This window comes from Aphelocoma coerulescens, chromosome 11 (genome assembly GCF_041296385.1).
Source record: "Aphelocoma coerulescens isolate FSJ_1873_10779 chromosome 11, UR_Acoe_1.0, whole genome shotgun sequence".
Classification (NCBI taxonomy): Eukaryota; Metazoa; Chordata; class Aves; order Passeriformes; family Corvidae; genus Aphelocoma; species Aphelocoma coerulescens.
In genome coordinates, this window is record NC_091025.1 from 6804294 (window position 1) to 6820779 (window position 16486).

The 16486-nt window shown below is 51.0% G+C and overlaps 1 protein-coding gene across 4 annotated transcripts in view; it reads left to right on the forward strand.

The window, feature by feature from the left end:
• The window catches only part of CPNE2 (copine 2), a 44824-nt gene extending 29428 nt beyond the window's left edge, over positions 1–15396 (forward strand). For all 4 annotated transcript variants that reach the window (XM_069026495.1, XM_069026496.1, XM_069026494.1 and 1 more), the window contains 10 exons: positions 393–482; positions 714–812; positions 1612–1698; positions 1878–1937; positions 4684–4817; positions 5482–5536; positions 9527–9578; positions 10486–10619; positions 13676–13912; positions 14809–15396. In XM_069026495.1, the coding sequence (XP_068882596.1) occupies positions 393–482; positions 714–812; positions 1612–1698; positions 1878–1937; positions 4684–4817; positions 5482–5536; positions 9527–9578; positions 10486–10619; positions 13676–13912; positions 14809–14916 (1056 nt within the window). In that variant the 3' untranslated portion in view covers positions 14917–15396. The remainder of the gene's footprint in view (positions 1–392; positions 483–713; positions 813–1611; positions 1699–1877; positions 1938–4683; positions 4818–5481; positions 5537–9526; positions 9579–10485; positions 10620–13675; positions 13913–14808) is intronic.
• The last annotated feature ends 1090 nt before the right edge of the window (positions 15397–16486 follow it).

Sequence of the window (16486 nt, forward strand, 5' to 3'; positions counted from 1 at the left end):
AGCTGCTGGCCTGGGAGTTGCAGGGTGAGTGGCTGTGCCTGTGTTCCGGGCAAGGCTGTACTCTGGGCATGGCTGTGCCCATGCTGCCCAGTGTGGCACAGCTGTTCTCTCAGGCAGTTTTGTTTAATTGCTCCCAGAGGTGGATAAATCACCCAATGCAACGAAAACAAACCTGGTTTAACTCACACGTTCTGCACTCCCCTGCCTGAGGAGGGGAAGCTGCTGTGTCTCAGTTACGGAGGCAGGAGAGGGCTGAGACAGGCTTGCCTTGTCTGGCCTGCCCCACTGGGAACCTGGTTCAGGGTCACTTTTGGAGGTGTGTCCCTGCTTTGTCCTGATCTCTACCTGTGGATGTGCCCATTGTAACAGCATCCCTCTGCTCGTGCCCCCAGGTGATCAAATACACACTGGACCCTGTCTGGAAGCCGTTCACTGTGCCTTTGGTGTCACTGTGTGATGGAGATATGGAGAAGCTGGTAAAGGTAAGGGGCAGCCCTCTGACTTGTATTGTGGGGATCAGCCTCTGGGACTGACTGTTAAACATCTAAACCCCCCTGACTGGCTTGTTAAAAAAACCCAGAGCAACAAACGTCCGAAACAACAAAAACCACCTTGTTTGGGGTCTCCAGCAGGAGAGGTTGGGGACTTCAGCATGTTTCCTTGCAGGAGATAGTTCCTGTGTCTGAGGCTGGTTTGTGCTCCTTCCACCTCAGGTGGTGTGTTACGACTATGACAGTGATGGGGGACACGACTTCATCGGGGAGTTCCAGACCTCAGTGGCCAGGTTGTGTGAAGCCCAAGATGCCTCTCCAGTAAGTGCTGACATGCTTTTGGGGAGGAATGGGGAAGAGGCTCCTCGGGGTTGGTGATAGACTTTGGTACTTGCACCTTCAACCTGTGCTGAGAAGAAGCCAAGTCCAAATTCCTTTCTCCTTTCACCTGCACCATGAGCGACCCAGGCTATGGTTGTAGCTAAAACATCTGAGCTAGAGAGAGCTAAGGCAGACTTTGCTGAAAAACAGGCTCTGCTTGGATGTCTGAAGCAGCACCCATTATTTGGGGTGCCCTGTGGTTTGGGGGACCAGAAGGGGAGGTGTGACTTGCTGCTGGGGCTGCAGCTGCAGCAGGGGCAGCCTGGTTCCCAGGAGTGCAGGTCCTATGCAGCTCCACACCAGTTTTGTGCCAAAGGTGTCCCCATTTTCCCCAGAAGTGCTGGCCAAGGTTCTTGGCAGATGCCTCCTGCTTGAAGGAGTGTTGTGAAGGCCCCTGGATAGCAGGGCTTTGCACTGCTGCCTTCACTAGGTTTGCAAACCAGCAGATCTTGGCTGAGACACAGGGGTGTGTAAAACACCATGTGTGGTGCATTGAGTTTCCTCTCTGGGCAAACTGAGGCATGAAAGTGCCCTGTCTAGGACTGCACAAGATGGGGGTGTCAGAGGCAGACACTGAGCCCATTTTTCCTCTGGATTTGCAACCTATAGCCTGGCAATAAAATCTTCCCTTTCAGGACTGGAGGGAAGGTATGCCCAGGACATGCTGCTGGTGGCATCTGCAGCCACATGGCACAGCCCAGCACTGCTCTCACACCAGGGTCTGTCTTATGTGTTACAGCTCGAGCTAGAGTGCATTAACCCCAAAAAGCAAAAGAAGAAAAAGAATTACAAGAACTCTGGGATCATCATTGTCAAGTCCTGCAAAGTGAGTATGTCACTGACATGTTTCCTTCAGCCCGTGACTGAGCTTGGGTCTTCTAGAGCTCCCCCCATCCCTTCTGCCTCTGCCTCCCTTATGTTTCCAAGGACAGGCTCTGCATAGCCTGAATAATGATGACAATGATGACAATTGCTGAAACACTGTTTTTTTGTTTTTTCTTTCAGATAACCAGAGATTTCTCCTTCCTGGACTACATCCTGGGAGGCTGCCAACTGATGTTTACCGTAAGGACTTTTGCTTCTCCTTGCCCAGTGATAGTAACAGCTGTGTAATGGGCAGAACTGGGGAGGGAGGTTCTCTGTGAGATTCGGCACCAGCTTGGGGTGACTTCTCATGACAGTGAGGAGCTGCCCGTTTTGCTGTTAAACCATGTGGGTTTGGGGATTCTGGGGATGCTCAGGTACATCTAGTAGCATGGAGGGAGCTGGCTGGACTTTGCCTGAAGGCCAGATGTTCAAAAAGACCTTCTGACCCTTCACAAAATGTCACCAACTTCTCTCCCCACTTCAGGCTTTAACCACCCATGGTTTTTTATGGAATCTCTCCTTATTCTGAACCCACATGAGAGGCTTTGGGATGTTAAAGAGATGGTTTTCTGTGTTTTTACTGACATTTCCACCTTCTTTCAAGCTGGACCACAGCTTATCAGGAGTAAATTAGCAAGAACATGACAATCCTGAGTGAAATCACCACAATGCAGTACCGGGGTTCTCAATTTCTGCAAACTTTCCTCGTGCAGTATCCAGAGAGCTGCAGGCACTCGCAGTTAGTTCAGTTTGTATTTTGTTGTTTTATCTGAAAACATGATGGGGGAAGAGTAGGAGGAGGAGGAAGAGTTGCCATAGGAACAGCAATGATTGGGAGAGCTTTTTGTGTGCTGTTCTGCCTATGTGTGCTTTGGTCTTGGTGCTGGAGAGTGAATAGAAGGGAAAATCAGTGAATTTATTGGTAGTACAGAGCTCTTGCGTGAATTAGGTTTGAATGTAGAAATCTTCCCCCCATCTAAAGATCTGCTGGTTATTGGAGGGCTCTTCCTCCTCCCAAGGCATCTTTGGTCCAAAGGGTGTGTTTCCAAAGGGTGCACCACTGCAGAAACACCTGAGCTGGAAGGAGGATGCTGCACACACCCCGTGCAATTTGGAAAGGCCACTGGTGTCCTCCCCACCGAGGGAGGGGGAGGGGAGAGAAGGGCTGAAGTCACAGAGAAGAGAGTTTTGGGCCCAGTCACATGCCTAGTGTTGGAAGCAGACCAGCTGTGTCCCTCTCAGACCCATTGCCTGAGTCCTGCTCTTGATGACATTGCTTGCACGAGCAGGGCCCCTGCCTGTCTGACTCCACTGAGCCCCCACCCCGTGTCTCAGTTTCCCTCTTGCTCTCTGGCCATGGTGGCTTGGCCAGAGCTGGGTGCAGGGGCATTACAGAAGTGAACCACAGGTTTGGTGAGGCCGTACAGTTGTTTGATGAAGAAGTTGGGTCTTTGTGGAACCATAGGGTGGTTTGGGTTGGAAGGGATCTTCAAAGATCATCTCGTTCCACCCCCCTGCCATGGGCAGGAACAACTTCCATTAGACCAGGTTGCCCAGAGCTTCATCCAACCTGCTGTTGAACACTTCCAGGGATGGGGCAGCCACAGCTTCTCTGGGCAACTTGAGCCTCACCACCCTCATCGTGCAACATTTCTGCCTTACCTCCAATCCAAACCCACACTCTTCCAGTTTAAAAACGTGTTCCCTTGTCCTGCCATGTGGCAGCCGATTGACCTGTGGTACAAGAGACAGAGAGAGCTCTTGGTAAGACAGCTTCTGGTGCCAAAGACTTAGTGGTTATGGTGAGGGAAAGGAGCCTCTCCCAGGATGCTGTGTTTGGTTATGGTAATGTACCCCAGTTTGATTCCCCGGTTGGCTCCTGGTGTTAGCCACACCCCTGTACTTGAGCTCGAGCTGTGATGTGCTCAGGGTCATTTGCCTCTAGAACCCTTCACAGGTTGTAGCAATAAACTGCTTTCTGTGGAACTCTACGCAAGGACCCTTCTCAACTCCGTGCCATCAGCTTAATGTTACTGGAGCCACCCCTGCGTCTGTGTGCTCATGCATGTGAGCCACAGAGCCCGCAGGGAACTCAGTAATCCTGCCATGCCTGTTTTACCAGCCAGCCTGCTACAAGGTGGTGGCACGTCCTGGGCTGTGATGTCTTCTTACCCCAGCCAGGCCAAGGTCCCTTCTCAGGCAAACTGCCATTCGTCCTCTCCCATGATGGATATGGAGCAAAATCTCCCTCAGAATCCCTGAGCTCAATTTAGCCAGTGGAGTTATTTTGGGTTTGCCTCTTCCCAACTCTTCCTTCCCAGTCACATCAAATTGGGTGGCTCAGCATCTCGCCTCTTCCGACCAGATTTATCTGGGTCTGAGGCATTTCTACAAATGCCTTTAAATAGAAAGCCTCATTGAGGAGGGAGAAAAAGGAGTGCCTTCCTGACAGAGTCCCCTGAGAGCTCAGCATATATTGGTCTCTGGGGAAGCCTGGTGAAGAGCAGATGTTCCTGCCTACAGGGAAAGATCTGCTCAGGGTTGTTATTCTTTGGTCAAAGACCTTGAGATCCAAATACCCAGATGGCCCTGGCTGCCTTGGTGCCATGGGGCTGCTCAGTTCCTGGGAGATGGGCAGCAAGAGTCCTGAGCTGGAGGTGGTGATGGCTTGCTCCAGGAGTAGGGGCTGCCTGGGGACACCTTATGTGATGCTCATTGATGAAAAGTGGAGCTGTAAGAGTGAATGACTTTGCCTAAGGTAGTATTTAATCAGCTTTTTGCAGGGAAGGTGAAGAAATGGATTTTGTTAAACTTTTTCAAAAATTTGAGGTTTGGGGTTTGAGGGAACTGTGTGTGGGCCTCTCAGCAGTGAAGGCTTGGTGGCCAGGTCTCTGGTGGCATTTGCTGACAGAGGATGGGCTTACGCATCTCTCTTGTCCTCCAGGTTGGGATTGACTTCACAGCTTCCAACGGGAACCCCCAAGAACCCTCCTCTTTGCACTACATCAACCCCTTGGGGACAAACGAGTACTTGTCGGCCATCTGGGCTGTTGGCCAGATCATCCAGGACTATGACTCGTAAGCACCGTGCCCTTCTGCCACCACCCCTGTTTTGCAGATGTTTCCCTGGCTTGCCAAGAGGCTTCTGGGATGCATCTGCCTTGATGCAGGGCTAAGTAACACCTTAAGGATGTTATTTACCATAAACATCGGGGTGCAGGAGGAGAGGGTTGAGACAGGCTTTTTCCTCTCCCCCCATTGCTGCTGTGGAGAGGAAGGATTGTTAGCAGAGGTGGAACATCATCTTCTGGGGGCAGGTGCCCTCAGCTTGCTGTTGTTTACTGTTTACTGTGACCCCAGATTGCCTCATTCCTCAGGCATCCTGTGGAGTGGAGAAAAGATCAGAAAAACATAATCTCAGACACTGATAGAGAAAACAAAACAGACGTCTTTTGCTCTCACTGTGATGGCTTTTGTGACCAAAATGGATTGTTTATTTTTTTAAATCTCCAGGGTTACATGCCTGCAAGAGACGCCTGTGTTTGGGCAAGAGGATGCTCCCGGTCTCTAAGGGAAACGGAGCAAAGCTGGACTCTTTTTTTCTCTAAAGATCAAATGCAAGGGGGGATATCTATTCTCTCTGTTCAGCTCCCATTTAAAAGCACTGTATGTTTTGGGAGAAGCTGTGCAAGCCTGCCTTGTGTGTGTCAGTATACCCATATGTTTTCCTCCTTCTCTTTAGAGACAAGATGTTTCCTGCTCTGGGATTCGGCGCCCAGCTCCCGCCAGACTGGAAGGTGAAGTGCTGTGGCCACCTGAGTGTTTGAGATGGGTTTGTCCTGATATTGCCTGGGCAGGAGCAGAACTGCCAGGGCTTGGTCAGGGAAAAGCTGCTGGGGAGAGGGGGAATGGGCAGATGTGGAATCTCAGCCGGTGAGATGTGTCAGTGTGGGTGGGCAGCAAGGCAAGGATGGGGCATAAGCAGCCCATTCCTTCATTCTGCACTGGCATGAAAGCAGCAGCTCCCTGGCATTAATGGGCAGAGCCAGGCATTGATTCATTTTCCTGGCAGAAGGCAAGAACAATTCTGGGGAAGGGAAAAGGCCTCTGGATGAATGTGTCAGACGGCAGCTAAGTCTGGAAGGGGGCTGGGAGCAGGGGAGCCTTGATGTGATGTTGCACAGGCAGAGCCTGCAAGGACTGAAGCAGAGGAGCTTTCCCAAAAACTCACCTTGATCTTTGGTTAGGATTAGACACTGGTCCTGCAAGGGCTGAGCTGTGCATCCTGCTCATCTGGAGGGCGGGCAATGTTCCTGCAGCCTGGCTGGCAGATGGGGAGCATCTTCTCATGGCTGAGACAATGTGCTGGGACACCACCATCATTAATTACTGGCTGGGTCTTTTGGCCACTCTTTGCTCACGCCCTTCATGTGCATTTTCTTTCTGCTCACTGGTTTTGAGGCGTTCCCAGCTTCAGGCTGGGGTTGAATCTCAGCGAGCCCTTTGTGTTCTGTGGGAGGGGAGCTGTGCTCTAGGCTGAGCACAGCGGGGCACATAAGTCATGAGCAGCTGGGATCTGGGCTGGGAAGCTCATCACTGCCAGCCCTCGTGGCAGGGGATGTCCTGCCCGCTCTGGCTTTGTGCTTTTCTCTGCTCTCCCAGCAGCCAGAATTCATATGACTCAAGTGGGAGCTCTTGCTGTTTGCCAGCCACAGAAGGAGATCCCTCCATGTGCAGTTTGGGGCTGATTCATCCTCCTTGGCCTGCAAATGTCTCTGGTCTGTCACTTTATCCCTTTTGTTGGGAAAATCTAGGTAGGCAGCTTCCAAGGTCTGAGAGCCAGCTGCTGCCAGGGATTTATTACTTGGGGAGAAGAATGGGAATGGCAAGTGCAGTAGGGATGGAAAGAGCACAGCAGCTCGGGATCATCATGGTGAGCATCCCGTTCTGCTGCCCATGTGTGTGAGTCAGTGCCCACAGGAAGGGCATTGCTGGGTTGGAAACAGCCCTTCTGACAAGACTGGAGGTGGATACTGGGTTGAGGATGCTGGCTGGGGGCTCTGCACGTGCCTCCTGCAGCCTCCTGTGGGCCTGGAGATGCTCTGTAAAAGCTACCAGAAAAAAACTCCTTGTTTTTGCCCAGAATGATTTCTAAGCCTAAGTAAGCCCCAGTGGGGAGCAGCTTCTCCCTCCCCAGGTGCTTGGCCCATGCCTGCAGGTCGCCCATGACTCATCAGTTGTCTTGTGTTTTCAGTGGGGCCATCCCTGGTGCATCTCCCTGCACCACCCCAGCTCTCTCTGAGCATCACTGGCTCCACTCACTCATTAAAAGATTTTTTGGCTATCGAGGCTTGTTGGGTAATTTCAAAGCCAAAGCAGCAGCTCTTTGTGAAAACCTGTGACAGTGGACAGAGAGCAGGGGCCCACAGACCCAAGTAAAGATTGCCAAGAGATACAGAGGTATAAATGGTGCTTTGTGCTCCCGTTGCCATGGCTCCCCCAACGCTTCTCAGGCGCCCATCGGAGCAAGATGTTTTGCACACAAAAGTCGCGTTGGAAATGTCAAAGAACATCTTGCCGTGTAACAGCTCTGTAGAGAGCCTCGAGTGGTTTCCTAGCAGGGAACAGGAGAGGGGAGCAGATGGGTTGTGGTTTCTGGGGGATGAGCAAAGGCAAGGCAGCAGCAGAGAGGAGGATTCTTTATGTCGGAGCCACACCGGTCACCTGGATTTGGGAGATGGGATCAGCCAAAGGAAGCTGGTGGCTTCACCGATGTGCAACCTCCATCCTTTTGCCTTTTATATGTAGGGAAACTGAGTCATGGCAGGGGTGGGATTCCTTGGGGGGATGCCAGAGAACCCTCTGTGAGGTTGGTCGTACCCTTTGGGGTGGTTCAAAAGTTTCTCCCTGTGAGTTACTGGGGAATGGGATACCTGTAGGTGCTCCATGTACATTTAACTGGACTCCACAGAAACTGTTTTCAAAGTACAAGCTGAATAGGGAATGACATCCTTTCTTTTAAATTTTTTGTTATTTTGAAGCCCTTCTGTTGATTTTTTAGCAGATACATATATAGAGAAAGAGAGATAGATATATATTTATATATATATATATGTAAAATTCATAAACTCCAGAGGAGGTTTTGCAACATTTCTGCCACGTAGGGGTTCTGCTCTGTAGACAGTGAGGAACGCAGCTTCAAACCATTTCATTGCTTCTTAAAAGAAAGATAAACCCCTCTTTTGCAGTGCAAAACATGGAAATATTTCTGCCTGCCTTGTCTATAAATACTCGTGGCAGAATTTTGAACATCTTCTAAAAAAAAAAGGAAGCAAGCCCATTACAACCACAAATCAGCTGAATTTGGGTATATTGCCCAAAATCGAGGCTTCTGTGAGAAGGGGTGTTCACAAAACACAGTTGTGCATTCAGCTTGTCTCTAACCTGGTGGCTGCGAGTGTTCCTGGTTGTGCTCTGCAGGCCTGGAGAGACCTGAGCAGGCTGTGGCCAGTCAGGCAGCCCATCAGCTTTGCAGCACGGGGAAGACTTTTGGTTGACTTCACTTCTGTTTGGTTGCTATTTCCCACCCTACAGCCTCTTGTAAAAACAGTTTCTGCTGCTTCTGACACAATGCCCAGCATAATTGGAAAGTCTGAATCAGACGCGTGGTGCGTTTGCAGCCTTGGGAGGACTCCGGCTTCAGACGGCGCTTTGGAGGACACTCGTTTTGCCAGCATTGGGAATATGCATGTCCCCCAGCAATTCCCTTGCTGAAAAGCTCAGCAAACCTCCACCCTTCCAAGAGAGAGACAATATCCTTGTTTTGTAATGCTGGCACGAACAGGCTGGGACCTTTTTGTTTCAGAGTCCTTGAGCTGGTGGCCTGAAAGCCCAAATCACCCCTTCAACTTTCAGAGGTGCTGGAAGAGGCAGTTGCACATCCTTGATGCTCCTGAGAATTTGTTTGCTTCTTAGAGTGCCTAAATTGCTGGGAGCAGAGTGAGGAATGCCTAACCCCACACATGTGGTGGCTGTTCCACAAGCAGGCTCTTGACCCACACCAGCACTGGAAAGGTTCATACTGGCAGCCAGGAGCCCTTTCTTGCAGCTGGGCTGCTGAGCTGCCTTTGCTGGCAGAGACAGGTTCAAAGCAACTGCTGTCCAGTGCATCAGGCCAGGGATCAAGGTGTGAGGGCTGTCTGCTCTTGCCAGTGTCCCTCTCCCTCAGCTTGAAAGGAGGTGGTGGAAAAGCTAAAGGATCTTGGATGTGCTGTGGCATCATCCTCATGCAGAGAGATGGGGAATGGAGATGCTGCCAGGAGTGGACTCCCTGTGATGAGTTTGGGTTTTCTCCCTTTGTAACCTGTAATATGATGAAGTCATTTCTCCTAGTGACTGGTGAGATGGCACAACTGGCTGAGAGCCTCCCTTCTGCCTGCTTCCCCTCTGAGCTGCCAGTGGGAAGCCATGTGGACAAACCTGCTTTGGTAACTGTAGAAGAATGTATGGTGTGATAATTTCAGGAGACTCCATGATGGGGGCGCTGGGGAACTGGTTCATCCTCAAGTGCTGCTCAGCCCTGACCATGTTTGTGTTTGCTGTTTGAGTAGCAGAGGGCCGGGAGGTGTCACTGACCCAGCAGGATGGACCATAACTCTGTGACTACCTGTTTCTGCTCTAGGGAAGCACCACATCTAAACCAGCCCTGCAGCATCAGCTAAACTGTTAGTGAGCTGCCTGCCCTGCACTGGCCCTCCAAGTTAATTTGGGTCTTTTCTTCTCCACAGGTATCCCATGAGTTTGCCATTAATTTCAATCCCAGGAATCCATTCTGTTCAGGTAAGCATCTACCAGGCCTTTAGGACTCCTTAGGTGCCTTCAGTGCTTTCTGTCCTTCCTCTGCATTTCTTCAATGACATCTTCATCCCTGGTGGTGTTCAAGGCCAGGTTGGATGGGGCCCTGAGCAACCTGATCTAGTGGGTGGCATCCCCACCCATGTCAGCGTGGTTGGCACTAGATGATCTCAAAGGTCCCTCCCAACATGAACCATTCTATGATCATGGGGGTCTTTCAAGGTGTGTTCAGAGACAGGCATGAGCACTGAAGCAGAGCACATGCTAAAGGCACACTCAGAGGAAAGCAGAGAAAATTTGGGGGTGTGTAGGAAGGCCCAGGGTAAAATGCAACTGGATTCAGACTGTGTAAAATCCGCCTTCGCTCTGCTGTCTGGTGTGTCCTACCAGCCGTCTGCTCCCCCAGCAAGGCTGCAAGAAACACAGGGCCTGTTTAGCAGATGGGGAATTCAGACTTAATGCTCCATTTGGCAGCTGAGAGCTGCTCACAGTGATGGCTGAAGGACTGCTCAGATCCTAAGTGGTAAGGGCTACTGTGGACCCTCTCTATCTGTTTTTTGGTTATGTTCAGAGACCAGGAGTTGCTTTTCTTTTTGCTCCTCCTCCTTGGCTGATTCTGAGATTTTTTCACAGTCCCACAGGATGCCTTCATTGACTGTGGGCACTACAAAGGCTTCCCTACCACAGAAGGTCTGAGGACCCACTGCAGAGTGACCAAAGAGCAAAGCTTGGGTATTCAGAAATCTGGGGTGGAAGAAACTAGTGGATCTGGATGAGTCAGGCAGGAAGCGGGGGGAATAGATCTGACTTCAGCTCCATGACAGCATGAGCTAATGATTCCTAACTGGGTTGTGACACTCTGTAATGCCTGGTTTCTCTGCTTTCCCTGAAGGTGTGGAGGGCATTGTCCAAGCATACTCTGCCTGCCTGCCCCACATCCGCTTCTACGGACCCACCAACTTCTCCCCCATCATCAACCACGTGGCCCGTTTTGCAGCTCAAGCCACTCAACAGGAAACTGCATCAGTAAGTCCGTAAGATTCCGTGACGTGATGGCAGTCCTGATGGCTTTGGGCAGGGGAACACAAAGCCTGAGCTGGGTTTCATGTCTTTCCCTTCTCTGTGGGTCCAGCCTTGCCAGTGGTGACCAAGGTGTCCTCTTAGGGGTGTGAAGAGCATGAGAAGTCTGCAAGATAGAGCTCCCTTGGGTCCATGTGACAGCAGGCTGCCCATGGAGGATGGTAGATCTGGCCCCTGGGTTTTGCTGGCCAAAACAGCTCAGCTTGGGCATCATCAGTTGCATGGCAGGAGATGTTGGGGTAAAAGCTTCCCTGATTCCTGCCTGGAACAAAGCAGGATCACACCTGAAACCTCTTCCCCACGAGGACCTTTTCCAGCCTTGCTGTGAGTGCTGTTGCTCTTCCCAGCTCCAGGCATAAGGAAATACGGAATTTGGTTTAATTCAGCACAGATCCAGGTCGCTCCTCATTTTTTCGTTTTCTCTGTCACTGTCAGTGGGGGAGGGAGAGCCCACGGGCTCAGCACTGAGCAGAGGCGCTAATCGTATGCAAATTGCACCCCTCTGCTGGCACTAATAGTTTAATCAAGGGAGATTTTAAATAATGGGCACTAATAGTGCCGTCAGAGGCAAGCCTGGCTTGGCTCGGGCATTTTTTTGGCAGCACAAAGCGTTATTGATGAGGGATCTCACTCCCCCGGGGTCTTCTCCTCTTCCATCTCATCTTCAGCTCGTGCATCAAAGCCACCCCTGGTGGTGACAGCTTCAGTGGCTGCCTGGACCTGCCCTCCTCTTCCTCCCGCTCTCGCTTGCTCCCAGCATTTCAAATAGAACCAAAAAAACCTTGTAGTTTTTCCATAGCAACATAGATCACAAACAGAGCCCTCAGCTCTTAAGGGATGGGAGACTAAAACATCCTGGGGCTGGGGGAGGGACAGAGGGATATTACACCATTTGTCTCTTGGGGAAGGATTAATACGCTTTGGGGAATTAAAATTCACCTTTCCAGTAGGGTTCCTGCATCCAAACTGCCCCTTTTCTTACCTCATGCTGTTTAATGCTGCCGATCCCTTCAAGTCCCGCTCACCCGCCTGAACCTAATTGCTGATATCATTAACAAATGGATCAGGAATCATCCCAGGAGCCCACGTGGATGCAGGGGTCGGCCATTTTAACAACAAAAGGAGGAGAAAGGAGGCAGGTGCTGCTGGATTGGTGTGCCATGGACCCCCCAGCCTGGTCCCTGTGCACCAGCAGCTCTGATTGCGGCTTGGCTGGGTTCCACCCTGGCTGGGTGCTGCAGCTGGAGCCCAGAGGTGCCACCAGCACCCCTTTCCTGCTGTCATTTACTGACACTGCCAAAACTGTCACTGCTCCTTGGGGAATTTCCCACTGATACTTTCCAGCAGTGCCCACTGCTCCCTTGCTAATAGTGATGCTCATCGCCCCTACACAGCCCCTGGGCTTTGAAGCTGATCCCCAGCATCAGCTCTTCCTCCTTTTGACCTCTGAAATATGTTGTGATAAACATTTGACAAGCTCTGCCTCCCCACCCCTTTTCCTGCATACTTTCCAGCATTTTTCTCTGATCCTGTTACGGATTTCACAGAAAAAAGGGAATAAAGGGAAATAGCCCTTTCCATGTTTCCAGTAGAGAGGCCAGGCAGGAAAGGGGAGAATCAGCTTAAAGTCATTATCAGCTGCTCCCCGCAAGGTTTTATACTCTTCCTCCCTATACTGGTTCCCAGACAGGGTGAGGTCTGAGTCCAGCTTCCAGTTATGACCAGTGCAGGTCCTCTCCTGAAGTTTAGTCTTGTCCTCTATGTTTCAGACCTGCTCTGCAGACTTTGTTTCACCATGATTTGCTCTCAAAAGTTCATATTTAAATAAAAACTAAACCCTGGGCAGTGCTGTGCAGGCAGGGTTTAATGCATCAAAAGGGGCTGGAGTGGGGAAGGGTCTGGCTTGGGAAAACTTCCTCACCTCTGTCCTCAGGTTGTGTTTAAGCTGTGCGCAGCCTTGGAGTTTAGCACTGGAGACCATCAAGAGAAGATGGAAGCTTAGGGAAGGTTTCAGGAGATGTGGGCTGGAGGAAGACCAGAAAAACAGGCTTGGGGCAGCACTCCCTCCTTTGCTTTTCCAGGATGCTGCACTAGCGGTTTTCAGAGGAAATGGAAAGAATGAGGAGCGGAACAAAAGGCTTTAATGCTCTTTAAGTGCTTGTTTTCGTCATTTCCCCAGCACACACAAGCTCTGTAATGTGCCAAAATTGAGCCATTACCTTCCCTGGAGATGGAGGAGATGGGATTTTGGGGGGTCCACATCCTTCAGATGGGCTGAGCTGAGTCCAGCAGGACCATCTGTCCATCTGTTTGTTTGTTCATCCTTCCACAGCTCTGCAGGACTGCTCCTGGGGCCCTCCTTTTCCCAAGGGAAGGAGAGCAGCCTCTGATGCTGCTGCTCTGTCATCCCCCAGCTTGCTGGTACCCTCTGCATCCCCTCTCAGTGCCTCCCATACCCATGGCTTTTTACAGGAGATGGTCAAGCCCTGAGCATGGGATGGCCCCACAGCCTGGCAGTGCAATAGGGGAGATGGTTCCCATCAGTGCAGGGGGATGTTGGTGGGGAGCACCCCAAAACACACCCCACTGTGTGCTGGCAGGGGGAGATTTAATCTCCCAGCTGGGCTCATGTCCCAGCTCTGAACTCCTCCTGGCCCTGACATACAAGTCCTGTACAGTTTAGAGGCTGGGTTTTTTGCATCATTAAGTACAGTAAATCAGTAATTCAGAAAAATATTTAGGAGTGGGACTGGTTTGTTATTTCTTTAAGATCTTTCAAAAGCCAGGGGGAATAGGAACACCTGAATTTCTGGGTTCTGCTAAAGGGAGTGATGCCAGCTGTCCTGGGAAATGGTGAACCTCACTCCCAAATCCCCAGAGGACCTGCCATCCCTCGACATGTGAAGCACCCTGTCCACTCACAGCCCTCAGTGTGAGCCCTGGCTGCAGTGTGAGGGTGCTGGCATCCCAGTGGGTCTGACCCTGTGCCCTCCCCTCCACAGCAATACTTCATCCTCCTCATCATCACAGACGGGGTGATCAGTGACATGGACGAGACGAGGCACGCCGTGGTGCAGGCGTCCAAGCTGCCCATGTCCATCATCATCGTGGGCGTGGGCAACGCTGACTTTGCCGCCATGGAGTTCCTGGATGGGGACAGTCGGGTGCTGCGCTCCTACACCGGCGAGGAGGCCGTGCGCGACATCGTCCAGTTCGTGCCCTTCCGGAATTTCCGCAACGTGAGTGAGGGCAGCGGGGAGGTGATCACAGGGAGCAATGGGGTGTCAAGCCTGGAAATGACCCTGGAAGCAAACAACCACGGTAGAGGTAGATAGAAGCAAGAGGTACCCACCTGTCTTACTCTGTCTTACCATCCCTCAGGGATGCTCCAGCATGGATCACATAAATCAGCGCTGCAGGCAGGGACAGAGAGGCTCTGCATCTCTAGTGGGACCTGAGCACCCCCCTGTTTCTCCATCCCCTGTCATTGTCAGATGGGTGGGAGCAAACACCAGTGACTCAGAGCAGGGTCTGGGTTCCTGCAGCAGGGTGGGGCAGCACTGGGCTCACGTCCCTTGCCACAGTCCTGTGCTGGTTTTGGTGTCTCCCACACAGGTTTCATCCAGCACCCATGATGTGCCACACACCAAGGGCTTCATGCTTAGTTGTCCTGAGCGTGAGCCCTATGCCCCCTGATCCCCTGTAGGAAGGGGCAATGGTGAAACTGGCCCTGCATGTCCCCTCTGTGGAATGGTCCATTGCAATCATCCAGGAGACAGCTCTGGGCAGAGGCTGTTGCTGGCACAGGATTGATTGCCAAGGATGCAGCTTGTGCTTATCTTCCCCTTTTTCTGAAACTTATCAGTGTCTTTCTATTTCACCTCCTGGTACTCATACCTGTTTTTTCTGACCTACCCAGGATGTTTTATTCCTCTGTACCAGTGAATTATGTCCTGGAGGAAAGGGTAGTATAGAATATAATAATCCCAGGTGTATAAAATGCTGGCTATCAGTAGACTCTAGGGGGTATTAAATGAAATGCAAAGATCTGGAGTTGGGGATAGCCCAGACACGTTTGCTCGGTCGGTCCCCTGTGGCTGTCCTAACACTGGTGTTGGTTCCCTTTGGCTCACAGGTCCCCAAGGAGACCCTGGCCAAAGCTGTGCTGGCAGAGCTGCCACAGCAAGTTGTGCAGTACTTCAAGCACCAAAACCTGCCACCCATCAACTCGGAGCCCGCGTAGAGCTGTGCCAGGCTGCACCCTCTGCATGTTGCCGAAGCCTGTTGGTCCTGCCGAAAGCACGTTCCACATGCTTTTAAGAGAAGAATACCCTCCCTGAAACACTTTGTACTTCTTAATTTAATTGCTAAGTTCTTAAGACTCGTCCCAGCGAAGGGTCTGGATTCATTTTGTACAGTCTTGGCCCGAGGTAACACTAAGCAGCCAGGCCATGCCTTGGTCCTGCTCTGTTGAGTCACTTTTCAGTATTGAATGTACTTTGTATAATTTCAGTGGTACAGGATACAATTTTTATGATCAAGACTTGCTTTTTCCAAGCAATGAAATGCTTAATATATTATTATCATGCAATGAACTGGTCGTTGTATAGTTCATGTATTTGTGTTGTACCTGTACATCTGTCAGGTTCCGTGTTCATTTTTATACTGTGTACATGTTATATTTGTTATACTCAGGTTAATAAAGAAACTTGGACATTTAAAACAAGAGTCTCCGAGATGGGAAGGTCTGGGAGCAGCTAACACTGTCAGCAGTGCTGGGTGTTTGGAGTTACCCTGACAGGGCCTGTCCTGGTCCCTCAGATGCTCTGCTGGCTGTGCCCCAGGATCAGCTGCACGCTGTCAACGACAGCATCCCAGAGGCAGATTTAGTGAAGGTGGATATCCTGGGGAAGGCAGCATGCCCTTAATGCCTGCCTGAGCTGAGTCTGTGTGCTTGGGAAAACCCCAGTGACCCCACAACAAACCATCAAAGGGAGTTTCATGGTTCACTGCTGCTTCAACTCTAGAACATTTTCCAAGTCTGAGTAACAAAAGCTCCCTGCTGCCTGGGAGAAGATGGGCTGGGTAATGAAATCCTGCTCTCTAGCAGCTCCTCTGAGCTGCTCATCAGCAATGTGCTAATTGCTGCTTTCTGCTGTTCCTAACTAGATTAAGGTCTTTTGAAGCTGAGGATGCTGATGAATATCCATCAGGGATCACCAGGCCTACTCCAAACTCAAGCAGACTTTACCTCCCTCCTCCCTGTTAGTGGAAGCTTTTGAGGTGGGAGGTTTGTGTCCTTATGTAAAGCCTGCAGCCTTTTCTGCACACGCATGTGCTACTGGTTGTGCTCTCTGCCACCGACCACCCAGCAACCTTGTGGCTGTCACTGCTGTCACGGAGTCACCAGCACACAGATGGCCCTGGGCAGTCCCACAGTGAGCTGGCTCTAAGCACAGTCCTGGGTGAGACCCCATCCCTTGGGGGAGGTGGGACTGCTCCGTGAAACATTTGCCTTGCAAAACCTCCTGGAAGGAAAAATAAACAGCCTTCCAAAGGGAGAAGCAGCCTTTGAAGGGTGGCTTGTTTAAAAATAATGCTGTATCCAGCTCAGCTTCCAGATCGAAGTCTGCGGCTTTGGAAAAATTACTTTTTTTTTAAAATTTCCATAAGAGAACCTCACACGCAGCTGCAGGAGCTTGTAAGCTCTTCTGCTAGTAGAGTATTTGTGGGGGTTTGTGGGGTTTTTTTAACACCTCGCTGAAGCTTTAACAACTAGTACAGACAACAAGCGGTTTATTGAGCTGTCCCTG